Source organism: Rhinopithecus roxellana, chromosome 11 (genome assembly GCF_007565055.1).
Source record: "Rhinopithecus roxellana isolate Shanxi Qingling chromosome 11, ASM756505v1, whole genome shotgun sequence".
In the NCBI taxonomy this organism is placed as follows: Eukaryota; Metazoa; Chordata; class Mammalia; order Primates; family Cercopithecidae; genus Rhinopithecus; species Rhinopithecus roxellana.
Window position 1 is genome coordinate 1,414,986 of NC_044559.1, and position 17,753 is coordinate 1,432,738.

The following is a 17,753-nucleotide window of genomic DNA, read 5'->3' on the forward strand; positions in this document are numbered from 1 at the left end:
ATTATAGTCTTGTAGTAGTAGTTTGAAGTCAGGTAATGTGATGCCTCTAGCTTTGTTTTTTTGCCTAGGATTGTTTTGGCTATTCAGGCTATTTTTTGGTTCCATGTGAATTTTAGGATTTTTTTCTAATTCTGTGAAAAATGATGTTGATAATTTGATAGGAATTGCATTGTATCTGTAGATTGCTTTGGGCAGTATGGCCATTTTAATGATATTGGTTCCTCCAACCCATTAGCATGGGATGTTTTTCCATTTTTTTTGTGTCATCTATGATTTCTTTCATCAGTGTTTTATGGTTCTCTTTGTAGAACTCTTTCACCTTCTTGGTTGGATGTATTCTTTGGTATTTTATTTTTGTGTGTAGGGGACTATTGTAACTGAGATCACATTCCTGGTATGGTTCTCAGCCTGAACATTGTTGGTGCATAGAAATGCTACTGATTTTTAGGCCAGGCACGGTGGCTCATGCCTGTAATCCCAGTACTTTGGGATGCCGAGGTGGGCAGATCACCTGAGGTCAGGAGTTCGAGACCAGCCTGGCCAACACAGTGAAACCCCATCTCTACTGAAAATACAAAAATTAGCCAGGTGTGGTAGCACATGCCCATAATCCCAGCTACCCAGGAGTCTGAGGCAGGAGAATTGCTTGAACCTGGGAGGTAGAGGTTGCAGAGAGCTGAGATTGCACCACTGCACTCCAGCCTGGGTGATAGAATGAGACTCTGTCTCAAATAAAAAGAAACGCTACTGATTTTTGTACATTGATTTTGTATCTTAAGTGTAGAAAGTCAAAAGGTTTTTTTAAGGTTTTTTTTTGTCAAAGAATAAATTATAAGTGTAAGAAATAATTGTTTTTTCTAAAGACTAACTTTTTTTAAGCCTTTTTGCTTTGTGCTAATAACTTTTTATTAAGCCCTATCATATATAGCTGTGAGATATAAGGGAATGAGTACATTCTATGTCCTTGTACTTTAATCAAGATATTTGCGCTGGACGTGCTCACAGGCATGTCCCAGTTTGCAGCCTATGCCCCTTCCTTATTTGGGAATGTTACTACTTTTCTAAGTCCTTTCATAAGCAACTTCCTCTTTTCCTTTGTCTTTCCATTGCTTTTACCTGTTTAGAAAAGTTTTAAGTTATTAGCCAGTCGAGTTTTAGTTTAGATTGTGAGGTCTGGCTCCAGCCAGTGGAGACAGGACACAGTAGCAGGGACAAGCTGTGTAAGGAATAAAAATTGCTTCTCTCCATTATTCAGGTGTGCTCTCGCCGTTGTTTCATCTACGAGGAGCACCCTTTCTGCAGAAAGTGAAATTGCCTTGCTAAAAAAAACTTTTTGTCTAAATGCTGATTTTTCCTTGCAGTACCAAGGAACAAGCATTCTGTTTCTCACAAGCATTTTACTTATAACACTGAGACTTTACTGAAGTTGTTTATCAAATCTAGGAGTCTTTTGGAGGAATCTTCAGGGTTTTCTAGGTGTAGAATCACCATGGATGAACAAAGATAATTTGACTTCCTTTTTTTTTTTTTTTTTTTGGTTTGGATGCCTTTTATTTCTTTCTCTTGCCTAATCACTCTGAATAGGACTTCCAGTACTCTATTAATAGGAGGGGTGAGAGTGGACATTCTTGCATTGTTCCAGTTTTTAGGGGGAATGCTTTCAGTTTTTGCCTGTTAAATATCATGTTGCCGGCTCAGCTCTTTACCTACTGTGTGACTTGGGAGAGTTGCTTAACCAGCTGGAGCCTCAATTTCCCCCATGTAAAATGGGTACAGCAAGGAATACCTGCCTTACAGGGTCAAAGTAAGGATTAAGTGAGATAGTATGGGTAAAGCCCCTAGCACACCACAGGGGGCTCCTTAGCCCCAGAGGATGTCAGGAACATGTCAGTGTCCCAGAGCCATCAGGAACATGTCAGAGCACGTGAGAACATGTCAGAGAGTGTCTCAGAGCATGCCAGGCAGCCCAGCACTCTAGGGCACAGATCAGGTATCAGTGGCCCAGGCAGCTCATGTAAATGGGTGTGGCAGTGGGGACCATGACAGCTGGGACTGTAGAAAAGGGACAAGAGTGTAGTTCTGTGAGAACATGTGCAGAGTTCTGAGACCTTCTAATTTTTCAGGAAAACCAGGTCATTCAAATTTTTATGTGGAATTGTCTGATATTTAAAAGCAGTCAACTAAGCTCATGTGTAAACAGACAGGCACGCCTAGTGTGCAAGTCACACTCTGCTGTCCCTCCTCCCTCCCCCTTCCTTGGTCCTCAGGGAGTTCTGGGGCTGCTGGGGTCTCTCTGACCAGGGTAGAGTCACTGACCACCAGGGCTCTGGAGCATTTGGGATTTGGCTCATCTAAACCAAGACCTGCTGCAAGTACAAAGTTCACACTTGATTTTTAAGACTTAGAATAAGGAGGTGGGGAATGTGAAATATCTCATTTAATAGTTTTAGATTGGTTTCATGTTGAAGTGATAATATTCTGGATATATTGGGTAAAATAAAATTGTATTAACCTGCATTTCACCTCTTTCCTTTTACTTTTATTAATATGGCTTCCTGAATACATACAATTCCATGTGTGGGTAGCATTATATGTCTATTGGACAGCACTATTTTCGAGGGAGAGATGCCCAAGGACCCCACTTTCCACAATACTTATAGCAAGTGACACAGCTGTGTGCTCTGGGACAGTTCTCCCTCCCCAGCCATGGCCATTGTGCTTTCCCAGCACCTAAAGTCTGGCCACGCCCCTTCCTGGTCACTCTTGGCTGGAGCCCTGCCACCCCCCTCATTCATTCTGTCAATCCATCCAATACCTCATGTCTTCATCTAAAAATGGGCAATGCCAGCACCTGCTTCAGGCTTCTGTGAGAGCTCACTGTCAGGTGCTGAGGCTGTGCTGGGCTTTCAGTAAGGGGGCGACGCCTGGGACTGCTGGCGTGGAGAGACCTGGGGCTGGGTGCCAGGGTGGGGGCGGGAAGGTGAAGCTGTGTGTGCAGAGGCATCAGCAAACCAGGTCACCACAGAGCTTGGGGATTTTATTTTCTGGCATTAAGAGGTGATGGAGGAGGCAGTTAACGTGACATGATTTGCATTTTGGAAAAGAAAAAACTCACCTTGTCCCAGTGTGGAGTGGAAACTGGAAAGGGAAGACAGGCCCAGCCTCTGCTACAGGAGGCGCCTGGGCACAGGTCTGGGCTCCAGGCAGAGTTCAAGCTGCAGACCCTGATCTGGGAGGCTCAGCACCAGGAAGGCCCAAGCCTTTGGACAGGACGAGCTGATTTAGGGCAAGAAAAGAAGACAGGAGCACCAGGGCAGACCCTGGGGAGCACTAGCATTTCAGGGAAGAGGAGAGGGAGGAAAGTATGGGAGATCAATGAGAGGCAGTAGAAGAGGGAGCAGGGCAAGGAGGGAAGGGGGGCAGGGATCCCCTCCGCTGCTGGGCCCTCTGCCTGCCCACTCCTTCCATGCTGCCAGCCCCTGAGGCTATTCCCACAGTAACTGTGAGCCTTAGGGATCACTGTCCCCACATGACAGATGCTGAAGCCGGAGCTTAGAAAGCCCAGTGTGTCATCCAGAGTCATGCAGGTTGTAAGTAATATGGCTGGGACAGGAAACATCGCCCCAGGGCCCTTTTACCCCCTCCAAGCTCTTCTGATTCCAAAGTCACTGTTAAAGAAATTCAGATACTTCTGGAACTTCCCAAGAGGCGAAGTTCTCCAACAACTATAATCTGAAGTGAAATACAGCAGTGTGTTTCCTTTCCCCAATGTATCAGCTCAACCAAATCCCGGGAGATGAGAACCCTATTTTCCTCCCTTCGGATGCAAAATGCGACTGGCTTTTGGCCAAAATCTGGGTGCGTTCCAGTGACTTCCATGTCCACCAGACCATCACCCACCTTCTGCGAACACATCTGGTGTCTGAGGTTTTTGGCATTGCGATGTACCGCCAGCTGCCTGCCGTGCACCCCATTTTCAAGGTACAGCCAGCTACTGCCCCACCTGCTATGGGAGGGCATCTGAGATGTGGAGTGGGAGGGATCGCTGACATCCCACAGGGAGACCTGTGGCTGGGAGTGGGTGGCAGAAAGGGACCCCTGGAGAGATGTTCTCAGAGTCAGTAATGTCCCCAAAGGAAGAAAACAGCTGGGAGCCTGCTGTTTCCCAGGACACGAGGCCAGGGTGTGGGCCTGACACAGGCACCTCGCTGGCCAGCCAGTAGAGTTGTAAAAGGCAAATGAGTTCACGGTGATCCTCGGCTGGTGCTGATGGCCGCCCCTGCCATCACTCTCCTTCCCTGTTCCCGGATCTTACAAGCACTGGCTGTCGGGGTGACTGCAGGCTAAAAGTACTCCTGTGTGCCTCAGTTTCCTCACCAGTAAAACAGGTCAAATAGTACAGCTGCCTTACAGAATGATGGTCAGGATTAAGACAGTGAACTCAGGGAGCAAAGAGGTAAGCATTGTACAAGTGCTGGCCAGGACCATCTGAATCATTATCATGCTTAGTAAGCATCAGAGGGGTGCAGGCTTCCAGCACTTACTCAGCAGAAAGATCAGCAGCACCCAGCCTTCACTTCCTCCCTGCAGCCAGCATCATCCTGTAGGGCAGTCCTGGGTGGGGGAGCTGCAGGTCCCTGGGGCACCAGGTCAACTGGCTGGGCCCCCTCTGAGGCCTCCTCCTCTCCCCTCCCCAGCTGCTGGTGGCACACGTGAGATTCACCATCGCTATCAACACCAAGGCCCGTGAGCAGCTCATCTGTGAGTGTGGCCTCTTTGACAAGGTGGGTGCCCTCCTACCCTACTTGTTGCCTGGAAGAGCCCAGCCTGGCCACCTTCACTCCCTATTTGAGATCTAGACGCCCTTTCAGGAGGCCTGGAAGGGTGAAAGCTGGAGTTTGCTCAGAGCACTGGGTCCAGCATCCTCCTAATGTCTCCAGCCCCTGCCACTCAGCCAGGAGCACGCCTCCAGGTGCACCACCAGCTCTTCCTTCTCACTGATGGCTCCCGGTCCCCTCCTCCCACTCCTCCCCTCTCCCAGCCTCTGGGACCTGGGTGTAGAACCCCCTCTGGAAGACACTCCTTATGGCCCCCTGACCTCCTACACACCAGGAACCTGTGTCTGCCTCTTAATCTGCCGCACCCCTGCCACCCTGACCCAGACCTCCCCAGCACTCTGCTTCCCGGGTCGCAACCCTCCCAACCCACTGTCTCCTGCATCAGGGCCTCCAGGCCCTGCCCAAACCTCGCATCCCTCAGACAGCACCCCCCCTCGTTTTGAGTCCCCTGTAGCCTTACCAAGCTTGGACTCTCACATGGGCCCTTGCCCCAACCTTCCTCCTTTCCCCAGCCCATTAGTGACCAGGCCAGAGACCACTGAAGTTGAAACACTGTTTGGGTTGCAAATGACAAAACCCGACTCAAACCAGCTGCAGCTGGACAAGACATGTCTTATCTCAAATACCTGGACACAGTAGAGGGGCCAGGGCCTCAGCCAGAAATGGATCCAGGGACTCAAGCAATGCCCCAGGGTATAGGCACATTGGCTCCCTCTTTCACTTTCACCTGTGTTGGCATCACACTCTCCTGCTGCAGACAGGCCCCCATGGGAGAGGGCACAGGACCTCATCATAGTAGCTCTACCTCAGGTTCCCATGTGGCCATTATCTCCTGGCCGCATCCAAACAGAAAGTGCTGGGGGGAAGCTCTGGTTGGTCCTGCTTGGGCTGAATGCCTACCATGGACCAGTCTCTGGCACCCCAACACCCAAGTCCATCTTCAAACCTTCTGTGGCACCGACAGCCCAGCCCCCTGGGTGTATTTGCATGTGTGTGTGCATGTGTACACATGTATGCCAGTCAGCTTGTGAGTGTGTCTGCATCGGTCAGCAACCGGGATCAGGACCAGGATCCCTCCTTGTGGGTCTCTCCAGCCCTCACCTGAGCACACAGCACGCCCTCAACAGAGTTGCATGGGGCCTGGAAACTAAGGGTCACTGAGAGCAATGACTGAGGGTCCTGTGCTCAGCACTAGAGCAGACTTCACAGCCCAGGCCCTCTGGTACTGGGGTCCCCCACACACCTGCCCACGCCTGCTGCCCTCCTGTGGCTGGGAGCGCACCCTTCCCTCCTGCGCTCTGCAGCCCCACGGTTCAGTCCCTTGCATTGGATTGGGCGGGAGGCTCCTCCCTGTCACCTCTCCACCCGCTGCCCTTGTCATTCTCTGCATTAAACATCCCTCCCCCATCTCACAGGACAAGGGTTTGCCCCTCTGCCTGCCTGGCCTCCTCATCTCCCTGGCACATTTCCAGGGATGGGTCTGGACAGCTGTGGGAGGAGCCACCCGCTCAGGGCACTCTACCTCCCACTCCAGGCCAACGCCACAGGGGGCGGTGGGCACGTGCAGATGGTGCAGAGGGCCATGAAGGACCTGACCTACGCCTCCCTGTGCTTTCCCGAGGCCATCAAGGCCCGGGGCATGGAGAGTAAAGAGGACATCCCCTACTACTTCTACCGAGACGACGGGCTCCTGGTGTGGGAAGCCATTAGGATGTGAGCGCCCGCGGGGCGGTGGTCCTGGGGGAGGAGCCAGGCCCCCTGCCTGACTACCTGGGGCGGGCCTGGCCACCGGCGGCTGGCGCTGAATGGGGAAGGGGTGGAGGGTGCCCAGAGTCCGTGAGGGGGTTGCCGCCGGGCACCGCTCCGCAGACCTGGCTGGGTCGCCCACCCTGGCTGCGCCCCCTGAGCCAGGTTCACGGCCGAGGTGGTGGGCATCTACTACGAGAGCGACCAGGTGGTGGAGGAGGACCTGGAGCTGCAGGACTTCCTGAACGACGTCTACGTGTACGGCATGCGGGGCCGCAAGTCCTCAGGTAGGGACTCAGGGACGTCTCCGGACCGGCTCCCCCGCAGTCGGCAGCGCGGGCGCAGCCGCCGCCCCTCCGGGGTGTCCTGCCCAGCGGGCCCTCCGGCGTCGAGGCAGGGAGACCGGGCACGGGGTGGGCGCCGGGCCCTGGGGTCCCCAGGGACTGGGCCTCAACCCGCCGGTGGTTCCGCCCTAGGCTTCCCCAAGTCGGTCAAGAGCCGGGAGCAGCTGTCGGAGTACCTGACCGTGGTGATCTTCACCGCCTCCGCCCAGCACGCCGCGGTCAACTTCGGCCAGGTAGGCGGGGCCCGGCCCGCTGGGCAGAGCTCCCTCCCCAAGGCCGCTGCCTCCTCCCCCGCCCCAGCTCTGCACGGGTACCGCACCCTCGGGCAGCCTCGGGGTCTGGCATGGGACTTGCAGGATGGATTCTGCCCGCGCAGCCGAGGGCGCTGGCCGCGGGGAAAGAGGATGGATGGACTGAAGGGCCCGCTGGAGTTGGGGGGCACAGGGAGGACGGGGCCCAGGGGGCAGCTGGGCAGCAGGGCTTCGGGGGTGCCCACGCTCGCTGGCGGTCATGTCCTCAGTACGACTGGTGCTCCTGGATCCCCAATGCGCCCCCAACCATGCGAGCCCCGCCGCCGACTGCCAAGGGCGTGGTGACCATTGAGCAGATCGTGGACACACTGCCCGACCGCGGCCGCTCCTGCTGGCATCTGGGTGCAGTGTGGGCGCTAAGCCAGTTCCAGGAAAACGAGGTGAGGCTGGGCAGGGTGGGGCACAGACCCAGGTCACCCCAGGTTAACCGGTTCCTCAGCCTCAGGGCTTTGTGACTCTGGCCTCAAGGCTCACTTGGAGCCAGGAATCCTGACTTCCAAGGCTGGAAGGGCCCAGAGGGCTGCAGCTGCCACCAGGTCTCCCGGCCTGAGCCTGGACAGAGCTCAGGGTGGGCACGGCAGGAGAGCACACAGCCCAGGCTCTGCTCACTGTCACCAGAGGGTCGTGTGTGACACCTCCTCCCCCCAGCTATTGACAAAGCTCTTGCACATATGTTTTTCCCTGGTACTCCAGAAGGAATGACCAAGAGTTTCCTGGGTTCCTTCAGGACATGTGCATCTCATTTAACCTAACAACTGAATCTGGTGTGTCTTGGTGGATGCACTCGCTTTGGTACTGCACAGAATGGCCGCTGCAGTCCAACCTGCTCCAGACTGCTGGTCGTCTGAGTTGTTCCCGGCTAATGTGTTGGTCCCTCACTGGACATCCTTGTTTTTGTGCCTTTGCACACGTGTTCAGTATGACTGGACACATTCCTAGCAGACAAATTCCTTGGTCAAAGAATATTGAGACTGAATTGCCCTCCACAGACTAAATCCAAGTCCCATTATCAATAGCCTATGTTTCTTGGACCTGTCCAGCTCAGAAGCTTTGTGATCTTAATCCAATACAGTAGTTTTTTAAAATGATGTCTAGCTCTACCCCGCAGACATCTGTGTGAGCATGCAAATAAGCACAGCACCCCAACAGGGCAGCCACCCCTTCAGGCTCCCTGGCCTGCCTTCTGCCTTCCTGGGCTGGAGAGGCCAGCACTGGCCCCAGCGCCCCTGATGGGAGGTGGGAGTGCTGCGTAGGGGTGGCCCGAGAGAGCAGGATACCATGGCTGCAACCACCAGCACCCTCCAGCTTCATCTGCATCATTTTGTAACCACCTGGTAGCAGGCAGTTATTTTCCCACTTATCCATGAAGCCCAGCTCTGGAGCCTTCCTTAGGGAAGCAGATTGGAGGCGACGACACTTGCCTTCCCAAGGCCCTCTTGTCAGGCAGCAGAGGGTGAATATGGGCAGGTGAATAGATGCTCCCTCCTTCATCTCCCAAAGGGTGGCTGGCCCCTTGGGATGAGACAGGCCTGTCAGTTTACATGGGTAGCAGATTGACCTATGTGTGTATCCATGTCTGGGCCCTCAGCTGTTCCTGGGCATGTACCCAGAAGAGCATTTTATCGAGAAGCCTGTGAAGGAAGCTATGGCCCGATTCCGCAAGAACCTCGAGGCCATTGTCAGCGTGATTGCTGAGCGCAACAAGAAGAAGCAGCTGCCATATTACTACTTGTCTCCAGACCGGATTCCAAACAGTGTGGCCATCTGAGCACACTGCCAGTCTCACTATGGGAAGGCCAGCTGCCCCAGCCAGCCGGACTCCAGCCTGCCTGGCAGGCTGTCTGGCCAGGCCTCTTGGCAGTCACGTCTCTTCTTCCGAGGCTAGTACCTTTCCGTTTATTCTTTGATCTTCAGGGAACCCCATAGATTGATCAAAGTGTAAACACCATAGGGACCCATTCTACACAGAGCAGGACTGCACAGTGTCCTGTCCACACCCAGCTCAGCATTTCCACACCAAGCAGCAACAGCAAATCATGACCACTGATAGATGTCTGTTCTTGTTGGAGACACTGGATGATTATTTTCTGTTCTATTTGTGCTTAGTCCAATTCCTTGCACATAACAGGTACCCAATTCAATTATTATTGAATGAATTAAGAATTGGTTGCCATAAAAATAAAGCGGTTCATTTAAAACAGGTCTTGTTCCACATGCTATGTTCCAGTCACCCCAAACAGCTCATTGTCATCTCCTACACCAAGAGAAAAAAAAAGCCATAGTCACCGTGATTTTATCAAGGCAAAAGCCTCCCCACCCAAGTCTGGATAGAAGGTGCTTTTTCCCCCAAGCAGTATCTGCTCTCTGTGGAACACATCCCAAATGCCAGCACCTCTGGGAAGGCATCCTTGGTTCCTGTCTCTCCTCCGGATTTGTCAGAACCTCTGTTGTTGCCCTCTCTGTGGTCTCCCTTGGGATTGGAGCCCCTGGAAGGACAGAAAGCCCACTTTATTTATGTCTGTGCCCCAGGGCTGGCATAAGGCACCAGCACTCAGCTGTTCCCTTCTTTTCCTCCTGGCAGGGCACCTAGCTAATGGATATTAGGCATTGTCTTGGGAGCTGGAGGTTTATTTTTTCCTGGGGCAGGGTTCTTAACATGATATAAAAAATAAAAATGGGCAGGGCGCGGTGGCTCACAGCCTGTAATCCCAGCACTTTGGGAGGCCAAGGTGGGTGGATCATTTGAGGTCAGAATTCGAGACCAGCCTGGCCAACATGGTGAAACCCCATCTCTACTGAAAATACAAAAATTAGCCGGGCATAGTAGCAGATACCTGTAATCCCAGCTACTCGGGAGGCTGAGGCAGGAAAATTGCTTGAACCTGGGAGACAGAGGTTGCAGTGAGTGGATGTCGCACCACTGTACTCCAGCCTGGGCAACAGAGTGAGACTCTGTCTCAAATAATAAATAAAGTAAATAAATAAAAATGCATTCTCTTTCCCCAGGCCCAAGTAGCAGAGCCAGTTCTGAGCCTGGGCATGGTGACCCATTCTCCCCCTGTGCTCACATGCCCAACTCCCAGCCCTCCAGCCCCTGGCTTCGGAATCATGTCGTCAGGGTCTCCCATGTCTCTGGAAGGTGCTTCCAGTGTGGCAGGCCAGCAGCTCAGTGTCTGGGTCTATAGGGCCAGCATGGCATGAGGGGAAGTGTGCATGCGTTCCTGAAGCCACAAGGCCTTCTGAGGAGACCTGACTATTGGAGTGGGTACTAGAGACTGAGGTCCAACCCCTTAATGCCACAGACTCCCTGCCATCCCTTGGAGAATTGCCCACCACACTTATGAATGATCTTCGGGACAGGTGACATAAACGTATAGCCATGGTCGAGGCATTCAGCTCCATGCCACTGTGAGAATGAACATACCAGCTTTTAGAACAACAAGGCTGTGTGGTCAAGGAGAGAGGAGAAACGAATAGGAGTAGGCGGGGGTGGTGAAGCAGGTCTGACATGAGCAAAAGAGAGGAGGATTGGGTTGGAAGGGCTTCAGATGGCAGAGCACCTCTGAAAGTCTCATGCCAGCTAATGAAGAGTCCTCAAAGTCACCATTACAGAAATCTTACATCTGGCAGAAATGACAGTTATGGTTTGGCATGACCCCCACAGTGGATCCAAACGTGTGGCAGCTAAGATCCTCAGTCAATTATGTTCTCTGCAACTGGTCCTTCTGGTTCCCTGGGGCAGGGTATCTGAGTAGCACAGCTCCACTGCTACCACAGGAGAGGGAGAATCCCAAATTCCTGTGCATAGACTATGTCTAAACCTCTGGATGACCCCTAAGATACGTGTACATAAGGCAAACTACAAACAGCCCAATTCAGGATAAAACAGCCTGTCTTACTCTGTTTGTGCTGCTATAATAAAATACCTCAGACTGGGTCATTTATACAGAACAGAAATTGATTTCTCACAGTTCTGGAGGCTGGAAGTCTAAGATGAGGCACTAGCAGTTTCAGTGTCTGGTAAGGGAGGGATCAGTGTCTGCTCCCATGAGGGTGCCCTCCATGCTATGTCCTCACCCAGCAGAAGGGCAAAAAAGGGTAAACATTCTCTAAAGCCTCTTTTGTAAGGACATCAATCCATTCATGAGGGCAGAGCCCTCATAAATTAATCATTTCCCAAAAGGCCCCTCCTCCTAAGGCCATCACCTTGGGGTTTAAGTTCCAGCACATGATTTTTGGAAGGACACATGCATTCAAATCATAACAGAACCAAAGTGATATTTGAACTTTCAAATAGTTTGCAGTTTGAGATCAACTAAGTTAGTTGCTTGCTTGAATAAAAAAATCACGGGCAGGCACGATGGCTCACGACTGTAATCCCAGCACATTGGGAGGCCAAGATGGGCAGACCACTTGAGGTCAGGAGTTCGAGACCAGTCTGACCAACATGGTGAAAACCCATCTCTACTAAAAATACAAAAATTAGCCACAAGGCCAGGCGTGGTGGCTCACGCCTGTAATCCCAGCACTTTGGGAGGCTGAGGCGGGTGGATCACAAGGTCAAGAGACTGAGACCATCCTGGCCAACATGGTGAAATCCTGTCTCTACTAAATATGCAAAAATTAGCTGGTGACTACTTGGGAAGCTGAGGCAGGAGAATTGCTTGAACCTGGGAGGCGGAGGTTGCAGTGAGCCAAGATTGTGCCACTGCACTCCAGCCTGAGTAACACAGCAAGACTCTGTCTCAAAAAAAAAAAAAAAAAAAAAAAAAAAAAAAAGCCAGGCATGGTGGTGTATGCCTGTAGTCCCAGCTACTCGGGAAGCTGAGGCCAAAAAATCACTTGAACCTGGGAGGCGGAGGTTGTAGTGAGCCAAGATTGTGCCACTGCACTCCAGCCCGAGTAACACAGCAAGACTCTGTCTCAAAAAAAAAAAAAAAAAAAAAAAAAGCCAGGCATGGTGGTGCATGCCTGTAGTCCCAGCTACTCAGGAAGCTGAGGCCAAAAAAATCACTTGAACCTGGGAGGCGGAGGTGGCAGTGACCCGAGATCACACCACTGCACTCCAGCCTGGGCAACAGAGTGAAACTCAATCTCAAAAAAGGAAAAAAAAAAGAAAAAAGAAAAAGAAAAACATCAAAACTCTTTGGAAGAATGTAATAATATAAGAATCTCTACAAAATAACATTCATAATAGCCAGAACATAATCCAAAATTACTCAACATACAAAGAATTAGGAAAATGTTACCTATTCTCAAAGGAAAAGATAATTAACAGAGACCAATCCCAAGATGATGTTGGAATTAGCAGACAATTATTTTAGTTTTCCTATTTGTGCTCAGTGAGTTAAAGGAAATATGCTCCAATTTATGAAAGGATTGGAAACATCAACAATAAATTATGCGTCATAAGAAGGAAAAGAAGATGAAAATCCTAGAACTAAAAAATATTGGAGGAAAAAAATAAGTGGACTGAAAAAATAACTGAATAACAGAGCAGAGATGACAGGGTAAAGAGAAAGTGAACTTGAAGATACAGCAATAGAAATGATCCAGTCGGAAGTACAGAGATAATTCTTTTAAATAAACAGAGCCACAGAGATCTATGAGGCAATATCAAAACAACTGGCATACATATAATTGAAGTCTTCGGAGAGTGAAGATGAAAGAGAATGAGGCAGAACAAATATCTGAGGAGACCAAGGCCAATATTTCCCTGAATTTGGTGAAAGACGTCAATTTAAAGCTTCAAGAAACTCAAACCCAACTAAAACAAATACAAAGAAAACCATACCTACATAATTCAGAGTTAAACTGCTCAAAACCAGAATTAAAGAGAAAAATCTCAAAAGCAGTAAAACATAACACATAGAGTATAACAAAAATGTGAATTACAGCTAACTTTTATTTATTTATTTATTTATTTATTTATTTATTTATTTTTTAGACAGAGGTTTGCTCTTGTTGCCCAGGCTGGAGTGCAATGGTGGATCTTGGCTCATTGCAACCTCTGCCTCTTGGGTTCAAACGATTCTCCTGCCTCAGCCTCCCAAATAGCTGGGATTACAGGCATGCGCCACCATACCCGGCTAATTTTTTGTAGTTAGTAGTAGAGGCAGGGTTTCACCATGTTGGTCAGGCTGGTCTTGAACTCCTGACCTCAGGTGATCCACCTGCCTCAGCATCCCAGAGTGCTGGGATTATAGGCATGCACCACCACACCCAGCCCTACAGCTAACTTTTAATCAGAAACTGTGTGGGGCCAAAATATAGTGGGACAGTATTTTTAAAGCATTAAAAGAAAAAAAATTTACCAACACAGAATTCTGTAACCAGCAAAAATATCTTTCAAGTATGAAAACAAAAATTTCAGGTAACATAGAACTAAGAGAATCTGTCACCAACTGATCTGCACCACAAAAATATGCTAAAGGAAATTCTTCAGGCTGAAGGGAAATGTTAGATGGAAACTCAGATCCTCAGGAAGGAATGAATAAAACCAGAAGTGGTAGATATTTGGAAAATGCAAAAGACTTTTCCCCTTCTTAATTTCTTTAATATATATATAACTATTTAAAGCAAGTATTATAATATTGTCATGTGGTATTTATAATGCATGTAAATGTAATACACATGAAGATGGCATAAAACACAATGGGTAGTAAATGGACTTACTCTGTTACATGGTTTCTACATTTTATGTCAAGTGGTACAGTGTTAATTCTAGGTAGTTTGTAAACATTTAGAGAGGTAAATTATAATCCCTAGAGCAACCACTAAAAATAATTTAAAGAAATATAGATAAAAAGCAATCAAGGGGCCGGGCGCGGTGGCTCAAGCCTGTAATCCCAGCACTTTGGGAGGCCGAGATGGGCGGATCATGAGGTCAGGAGATCGAGTCCATCCTGGCTAACACAGTGAAACCCCGTCTCTACTAAAAAATACAAAAAAAAAAAAAAAAAACTAGCCGGGTGAGGTGGCGGGCGCCTGTAGTCCCAGCTACGTGGGAGGCTGAGGCAGGAGAATGGCGTGAACCCAGGAGGCGGAGCTTGCAGTGAGCTGAGATCCGGCCACTGCACTCCAGCCTGGGCAGCAGAGCGAGACTCCGTCTCAAAAAAAAAAAGCAATCAAGGACTTAAAATGGAATTCTAAAAATTCATAAATAATGAAGACAGGAAAAAGGAACAGAAATAAAAACAGAGGTACAAACAAAAATCAAATAATAAAATCATAGACATAACTCTAGCCTTATCAATAATGATATCAAATGTTTTAAAATTTTTAATTTAGTTTTTGTAGAAACAGGGTCTCCCTATGTTGCCTAAGCTGGTTTCCAACTCCTAGGCTCAAGTGATCCTCCCACCTCAGCCACCCAAGTGCTAGGACTACAGGCATAAGCCATCACACCTGGCCCATCAAATGTTAATGGACTAAAAACTCAAAACTAAAAGAGATTATCACAATGCATTTTAAAAATTAATGCCCAACAATATGCTATATGTAAGATATACACTATAAATGCATAATAGAAGCAGAATTTTTTTCTGTCAGATATTTAAGGTTTTTCAGGCCACATACAATTTGTTGTCATTTTTTTTTTTTTTCACTTTAAGTTCTGGGATACATGTGCAGAACGTGCACCTTTGTTACATAGGTATACATGTGCCATGGTCGTTTGCTACACCTATCAACCCATCATCTAGGGTTTTAAGCCCCACATGGATTAGGCATTTGTCCTAATGCTCTTCCCCCACTTGCCCCCCAACCCCCCGATAGGCCCCAGTGTGTGATGTTCCCCTTCCTGTGTCCATGTGTTCTCATTGTTCAACTTCCACTCATAAGTGAGAACATGCAGTGTTTGGTTTTCTTTTCCTGTGTTAGTTCGCTGAGAATGATGGCTTCCAGCTTCATCTGTGTCCCTGAAAAGGAAGTGAACTCATTCTTTTTTATGGCTGCATAGTGTTCCACGGTGTGTATGTGCCACATTTTCTTTATCCAGTCTATCATTAATGGGCATTTGGGTTGGTTCCAAGTCTTTGCTATTGTAATTAGTGCTGCAATAAACATATGAGTGCATGTCTTTATAGTAGAATGATTTAAAATCCTTTGGGGATATACCCAGTAATGGGATTGTTGGGTCAAATGGTATTTCTAGTTCTAAATCCTGGATGAATCACCACACCATCTTCCACAATGGTTGAACTAACTTACACTCCCACCAACAGGGTAAAAGTGTTCCTATTTCTCTACAGCCTCGCTGGCATCTGTTGTTGCCTGACTTTTTAATGATCGCCATTCTTAAAACAACCCTACCTCAAGAGCCTTACAAAAACAGGCCATGGACTACATTTGGTCAGTGGGCTGGCATTTTCTGGCCCTTGATATAAAGAAACAGATAAGACTTGCAAATGGCAAATAACTACATGGAAAGATGCTCAACATCATTAGTCGTTAGAAAAATACAAATTAAAACCACAATGAAATACAACTACAAATCTAGACTACTATTACAACTACTAATCTACATCCAGAATGTCAAAAAAGGTCATGATTGACAACACCAAATGTTGGCAAGGATATGGAGTAATTGAACCTTCACACATTGTTGGTGGGAATGTAAAATGGTGCTCCTGCTTTGGAAAAACACCTCACAGTTTATTATAAAGCTAAACATATCCCTACCCTCTCTGAAACAGCATTCCATTCCCAGGTAATTAAGAGAAATAAAAACATATGTCCACAAAAATATCTATACAAAAAAATTCTTACCACTTCATAGTAGCCAAAAAACTGGAAATAGTTGAAGTATCTAGTAATAAGAAAACGGATGAAGAAAGGTACAGTCATGCGATGGAGTATTATTCAACAATAAAAAGGAACAGATAACTGATACAATAGCATGGATGAATTTCAAAAACATGCTGACTGAAAAAATCATTACACAAAAGAGTGTATATACTGTATGACTTACAATTACGTTCTGGAGCAGGCTAAAACCAATCTCTGGTGGGAAAGAAAGAAGAACGGGGTTTGATTTTGGTGGGAGTGGGGATGGGGACAGGGGTGGACTAGAAAGCAGCATTAAGAAGTTTTCAGGGGCCAGACGCAGTGGCTCACGCCTGTAATCCCGGCACTTTGGGAGGCTGAGGCAGGCAGATCACCTGAGGTCAGGAATTTGAGACCAGCCTGGTCAAAACGGTGAAACCCCATCTCTACTAAAAATACAAAAATTAGCCGGGAGAGGTTGTAGGTGCCTGTAATCCCAGCTACTCAGGAGGCAGAGGCAGGAGAATCACTTGAACCCAGGCGGAGGCTGCAGTGGGCCGAGATCGCGCCATCGCACTCCAGCCTGGTGGACAAGAGCAAGACTTCGTCTCCACAAAAAAAAAAAAAAAAGAAGTTTTCAGGATTGGGATAATGTTCTATATCTGGATAGGGGTTTAGGTTACCTAGATAGATACATTTATCAAGTCATCAAATGGTACACTTCAGATGTACGCATTTCACTGTACGTAAATATTAACCCAAAATCAAAAAGAACCATGAGCAAATACTGAACTCTAGTGAATGATATGCATACTGAAACTTTTGTGGTGAAGTATAATTATGGCTGCAGTTGACTCTGAAATATATAAAAACCTAAGTTGATGGGTGAATAGAGTGATTAATAGATGGAAATCTGTGGTAAAGCATACAGAGAACAATGTTAATTGTAGATTCTAGGGTTTATATATATTCTTACTATATAAACTTTTTTATGTTTAAAAATTTTTATAATAAAATGTTGAAAAACCATGAAATCCTACCTAATGCAATAAGACAAGAAAAGGAGATAAAAGGTATACGTAATGGGAAGTAAGAAATAAAACAGATGACATGCTCATCTATGTAGAAAATCCAAAGGAGTTTATTAAGAATGGACAAATAAACTCCTGGGAACTAATAAGTGGTTACAGTAAGGTTGTAAGATACAAGGTTAATATACAAAAGTCAGTCACTCTCTTATTCACCAGTAATGAACAAGTGGAAATTGAAATTCAAAACAAAGTACTGTTTACATTAACATTCCAAAAATACATACTTAGGTTTAAATCTAATAAAATACATACAAGATCTTTATGAGGAAAACTGCAACCCTGATGACAGAAATCAAAGAGAAACTAAATAAACAGACATAAGTAAATATTCCCCAGAAAGACTCAATATTGTCAAGATGTCAGTTCTTCAAAACTTGACTTACAGATTTAATGCAATCCTAATCAAAATTTTGGCAAGTTATGTTGTGGATATTGACAAACGTATTCTAAAGTTTAGATACGGAAGCAAAAGACCCAGCACAGCTAACACAACAATATAGTAGGAAAACAACGAATTTGGAAAATGGATACTACCCAGTTCCAAGACTTACTATAAAGCTACAGTAATCAAAATAGTGCCATATTGGTGAAAGAATAGACAAACAGATCAATGGAACAGAATAGAAAGCCCAGAAATAGACCTTCATAAATACAGTC

At 47.6% G+C, this 17,753-nt stretch overlaps 2 protein-coding genes across 4 annotated transcripts in view; one reads left to right on the plus strand and one right to left on the minus strand.

Moving 5' to 3' along the window:
- The window catches only part of ALOX5 (arachidonate 5-lipoxygenase), a 69,722-nt gene extending 60,285 nt beyond the window's left edge, over nt 1-9,437 (plus strand). The window contains exons 8-15 of one of the 2 annotated variants that reach the window (XM_030940054.1): nt 3,778-3,981; nt 4,698-4,784; nt 6,373-6,551; nt 6,750-6,871; nt 7,061-7,161; nt 7,449-7,619; nt 8,609-8,706; nt 8,828-9,437. In XM_030940054.1, the coding sequence (XP_030795914.1) occupies nt 3,778-3,981; nt 4,698-4,784; nt 6,373-6,551; nt 6,750-6,871; nt 7,061-7,161; nt 7,449-7,619; nt 8,609-8,706; nt 8,828-8,876 (1,011 nt within the window). In that variant the 3' untranslated portion in view covers nt 8,877-9,437. The remainder of the gene's footprint in view (nt 1-3,777; nt 3,982-4,697; nt 4,785-6,372; nt 6,552-6,749; nt 6,872-7,060; nt 7,162-7,448; nt 7,620-8,608; nt 8,707-8,827) is intronic. The other variant, XM_010383406.2, reaches the window with a different exon arrangement.
- Nucleotides 9,388-17,753, minus strand: part of MARCHF8 (membrane associated ring-CH-type finger 8) — a 150,023-nt gene continuing 141,657 nt past the window's right edge. The window contains exons 9-10 of one of the 2 annotated variants that reach the window (XM_030940057.1): nt 9,632-9,725; nt 9,388-9,493 (exon numbers count right to left, since the gene is read on the minus strand). In XM_030940057.1, the coding sequence (XP_030795917.1) occupies nt 9,487-9,493; nt 9,632-9,725 (101 nt within the window). In that variant the 3' untranslated portion in view covers nt 9,388-9,486. The remainder of the gene's footprint in view (nt 9,494-9,631; nt 9,726-17,753) is intronic. The other variant, XM_030940059.1, reaches the window with a different exon arrangement.